Source organism: Myotis davidii, unplaced genomic scaffold (genome assembly GCF_000327345.1).
Source record: "Myotis davidii unplaced genomic scaffold, ASM32734v1 scaffold609, whole genome shotgun sequence".
Taxonomy (NCBI): domain Eukaryota; kingdom Metazoa; phylum Chordata; class Mammalia; order Chiroptera; family Vespertilionidae; genus Myotis; species Myotis davidii.
The window spans coordinates 1,077,816-1,082,527 of record NW_006300164.1 but is presented as its reverse complement, the minus strand read 5'-3'; the positions used below and the strand labels follow the sequence as shown (position 1 = coordinate 1,082,527).

Below are 4,712 nucleotides of genomic sequence, written 5' to 3'. Positions count from 1 at the left end.
TGGGGCTGGGCTGCCCCACGGCGCTGGCCTCTTCACCTGCTATGGCCTCTGTCTCCTGTTCGCTATAAACCTGTGGTCCGCGTGGGGACTGGCTTTTGTGTGAAGTGGGACCTGTAGGTAGTGGTTGGTTTTCTTCTGCATGTGGAGGCCAGCGAAAGAGCCTCCCTGCCCGTGGTGCGGCCTCGGCCCCGGCGGCTGTCACCGACGTCCACGAGCTCATCCCAGCTCGCTGGCCCTGGCCCTGGCCCCCACGCCTGTCCTGCGCCGGCCCTCACGGTCTTCACGAGGCGGCTTTGCAGCAAGTGGTCAAACCAGGAGGGCTGAGCGCTCTGCTTTGCGGTTCCAAGGTGGTTTGGACCCTTCAGGGCCCGAGACCCCTGGGAGTTAGGACGAGCGTGTCCCGTTCTGTGAGAGCCTGATGGGCGGGCAGGTGCACTGGCTCCATCGCTCTGGGTGCTGGCACCTGACGACTCTCCCCCCCCACCCCACCCCCCCGGCAGCCCTGACGCGCGTCCACTTAGGAGCTCCTTCACTTTCCTCAGCAGCGTCGATAGCTTCACGGCGAGTCCTTGTTACGTTTATTCCAAAGTACGGACTGGCTTGGGTGCTGCTGTCAGTGGAGTGATGGTGTAATCCCTTCAGAGTGCTCACCGATAGCGGGAGGGACCCGCTGCCTCTGTGCCGCCGGGACCCCGCAGCCTTGCGGACGGTGCTCATTCCGCCCGCTTCTGAGCGTGTGTGTGGGTGGAACCGACGGAGGTCGCCGCTGCTTCCTCTCCTGCGGGTGCCTGTCGCACCCATTCGGGTCCTGATGGTGCTGAGCAGAGCCGTGTTGGGAAGGGGTGGTGGACCAGCATCCCCGCCTTGCTCCTGGCCTTGGGGGAGCCCAGGGTCCCCCGAGTGTGAGGGTCGCTGCCAGCTGTCCACGCGCGGCCTGCGGTGTGTTGAAGGCTTTCTGCACGTAGTTCACTGAGGGTTTTGGTTGTGCCAAGAGGTTGACTTTGGCCAGTGCCTTTTCTGCGTCAGCTAAAATGGTGGTGTTTCCCTTTGTCCTGTTAATGTGATGAGTCCTTTGATGGACAGTCCTGTGTTGAGCCGTCCTTGCATTCCGGGAACAAACCCCAGGGGCTGTGTGTCAGGCCTTTATCAGGCCGCTGGACTGGCTCGCTGGCCTCCTGTTGATGTTGATGGAGGTCATTGTCTACAGCTTCCTCCTGCTGACGTGGCCTCCTGTGGCTTTGGCGTCAGGAGTGCTGGCCGTGGAGTGAGTGAGAAAACGTCCTCCTCCATTGTTTTACAAGAGTTTGAGGAGGAGGGTGTCAGTTCTTCTTTAAACGTTTGATAGAACCTCCGGCGAAGCTGTCTCGTCCAGGGCTCTCCTTTCTCGGTTACTGTTACTGTTATTGTCATTACTGATCCAATCTTTTCATGTTTCTTCATGAATCGGTCTTGGTAGGTCTTGTGTTTCCAGAAATTCCTCCGTTTCGTCTCGATCGTCCACCTTGTTGCTGTGCAGTTGCTCACATGCTCCTTGCGCTGCCGTGCGTGTCTGTGGAGAGTGATGTCCCACCGCTGTTCATTTCAGCGACTCCTTTTTATTCTTTATTCACTTGCTAAAGGCTCATCAACTTTAATTCTTTCAAAGAACCAGCTTTTGCGTTTATCTACGTCTCTATTTTAGTGACCTCTGTCCTGATCTTTATTTTTTTTCCCTCCTGTCAGCTCTGGGTTTAGTTGATACTCTCTCCTCGTTCCTCGAGGCCTGGAGCTGGGCTGCTGGCTGAGGCCGCCTTTGTGACGTCACGTTGGCGCTGTGTCCCGCCCCGCGCTGCTCTTACTGGTCCCTGGGTTTGGGACCCTGTGTTTCCTTCTACACGTGGCTCGCGACTGTCCACCTTCCCGGTGACGGCTTTCACCCCGGGGGTGTGAGCGGGTTATTTCCACATGTTTCGAGTTTTCCTGCTGTTCCTGAGGTCCCGTTTCACACGTTGTGATCAGGAAAGACACTACGATTTCGCCTTTTAAAGTTTTACTCAACGCGTTTTGTGGCCCGACCTGGGCCGGCCCTGGAGAGTGTCCTGTGCGCCTGGAGCGCGTGTTCTGTGTCGGTCTTTCCACGCGTGTGGTAGTGAGTGTGCAGCCGCCGCGCTAGGGCTGGAGCCTGCACTCCGCCTGACGGAGACGCTGGCTTGCGATTGGCCGTCAGGTGCCCCCTTCGCCGGCTGTCACTCCTCCTGCGAGGGCGGTGGTGGTGGCGGGGTTCCCCCCGTGGTTGCACACGGCTCCTTTTTGGGTGCAGATCCTGCAGATGCCTTCCCTCTCGGCGGTGCCTTTCTTATCTTAATGATGTGTTTTGACGAACAGAAGGTCTTCATTCTAACGTAGACCAATGCATCAACTCTCTCCTATGTTGTTGTTGCTTTTGCATTTTGCTTAAGACATTTTATTTTCCCCCCAAATCATGAAGATGTTCTTTTAGCACAGTCCATCTGGGCCTGGTTCTGGTTCTGATATGAGGTGGAATCAAGATTTATTTTGCCTGTTGGGGTCTCCAGCCGACCCAGAACCCTCGCTGACGAGTGGAAAGACCGAGCTCTGCCCGCAGCCATGGCGACGCCTTCGCCGAAAGGCAGGTGGCTGTGTTGGTGGAGGCCGCCCTCACTCCTCAAGGGCATTTTTGCTGAGTGGAGGTTTAGGCTGATAGTCTAACCCTAGCCCGCCCTCGGTCCTGCCCTGGCCTTCCTGGGGAGCAGGCCTGACCGCTGTGCCTGTGGCTCTAAGACAGTAGACGGGAGGCCCTTGCTGACCTCAGACAGTGGGGAGCTGGCTTCGCAAGCCTGTGCGCTAACCGGACGCCGCAGCCCGCGGGCCTGGGCTCGGGCGTCGCGTTGTCTTGCGTTTACGAGCTTGTGCCTCCCCTGCCCCCAGCACTCAGCCTCTGTGCTGCGGAGCCTCCGCTCCTCTGTGGGTAGACGAGGAGACGGAGGTTCAGAGAGGCCCCCTGTCCCCGGGGAGCTTTGAGCGGTGCAGTCCTCCCACTTCGCACCGTGGGCGCACCTGCCCCAAGGCCCTCGAGGCCACAGGCACTTCCGTGTTGAAAGGCGCAAGGCTCCTGTGGCTCAGGGAGGGGCTGCTCCTCCCGCTCCTGGCTGCCCGGCTGCCCCCGTGGTCGGCCCTGCTGTCCCAGAGGGGGGCTGCCGGGCAGCTTCCACCACCAGGTGCTGTTCCCAGGCCCCGTCCTGCTGCTGACCAGTGACAACATCAAACAGCGCCTGGGCTCTGCCGCCCTGGACAGGTACAGGCTGCAGGGGGACAGCGGGCTGCCCTGCCCGCGGGTCTGAGCACAGCCTGGGAACGGCCTGTGTCTATGTGTGCCCTGAGGCCTGTCCCCCACGTCTGCCCCCCATGTCTATACCCCACATGTCTGCACCCCCACATGTCTGTGCCCCGTGTCTATACCCCCACATGTGTGCCCCCATGTCTGTGCCCCCCTTGGCTGCATCTCCACATGTCTGTACCCCATATCTACACCCCCACATGTCTGCGCCCCATGTCTATACCCCCACATGTGTGCCCCCATGTCTGTGCCCCCCTTGGCTGCATCTCCACATGTCTGCACCCCCATATGTCTGCGCCCCATGTCTTCAGCCCTTGCCTGCACCCCATGCCCATGCTCATGTCGGCCTGCAGCATCCACGAGTACCGGCTGTCCAGCTGGCTGGGGCAGCAGGAGGACATCCACCGGATCGTGCTCTACCAGGCAGACAGCTCGCTCACGCCCTGGACCCAGCGCTGCATCCGGCAGGCCGACTGCATCCTCATCGTGGGCCTGGGCGAGCAGGAGCCCAGCGTGGGCGAGGTGGGGGCTGCAGGCAGGGCTGTGGGCCAGGCATGTGGGCAGCCACGCTCTCCTCAGATCCCTCCCTCTGCTGCTCTCCTTTGAATGAGATGTTTCCAGGGCGGGCAAAGGCGCCCACACCCAGACCTTTACCTGGTGGTTATTCAGCGTCTCCCCTGCCCCCTCGCCGTGGCCTCCTGTGCAGTCGGCGCCTCTGCCGTGTCTCACACTTGCTGCGTGTGCAGCTGGTCACAGGCCTGACTTCGGTGTCACAGTGCCTGGTTTTGACCATTTTGAAACCTCCCAGTTGGTGAGCCCCCACCTGCCCGTCTCCCGTCTCTGGCGGGGACATTGTTTCCTGACACGGGCCCACCTGGACCCCAGGGTGTGCACCTTCCATTCACCGAGGCGGGCACGGCCTCTGGGGCTTCACGGCTGGAAGCGGCTACTCGGCACCCCTCAGTGGTGTCCCTGCCTGTCCCTTCCTCTGTCCAGGCGGCTCCCACCTCAGCTCCACCCCTGGCCCTGTGGCCGCTGGGGCTCCTGCTCTGCAGAGAGTGGGGCTCCCTGCAGGGAGAGCCTTTGCAGAATCCCTCATCCAAGAAGGTTCCTGTGTTCCTGGGGCCGTGGGCCCAGCCTCACAGCTGGGCTGAGCCCCGCAGCCCCGCTGGTCACAGAGCCTGGGCGCAGCCCGGGCAGCGTGGGGCCTCTGGGCAGCCCCATCCTGGCTTCAGGCCCCCTGACCGCAGCTCTGCCCCCACAGCTGGAGCGGATGCTGGAGAGCACGGCCGTGCGCGCCCAGAAGCAGCTGGTGCTGCTGCACCGGGAGGAGGGCCCGGCGCCCGCCCGCACCGTCGAGTGGCTCAACATGCGT

The 4,712-nt window shown here is 61.4% G+C and overlaps 1 protein-coding gene across 1 annotated transcript in view; it reads left to right on the top strand.

Moving 5' to 3' along the window:
* Window positions 1-4,712, top strand: part of PNPLA7 (patatin like phospholipase domain containing 7) — a 57,726-nt gene that overhangs the window by 32,052 nt on the left and 20,962 nt on the right. The window contains exons 20-22 of the mRNA XM_015572352.1: window positions 3,226-3,295; window positions 3,691-3,859; window positions 4,602-4,710. Of these exons, the coding sequence (XP_015427838.1) occupies window positions 3,226-3,295; window positions 3,691-3,859; window positions 4,602-4,710 (348 nt within the window). The remainder of the gene's footprint in view (window positions 1-3,225; window positions 3,296-3,690; window positions 3,860-4,601; window positions 4,711-4,712) is intronic.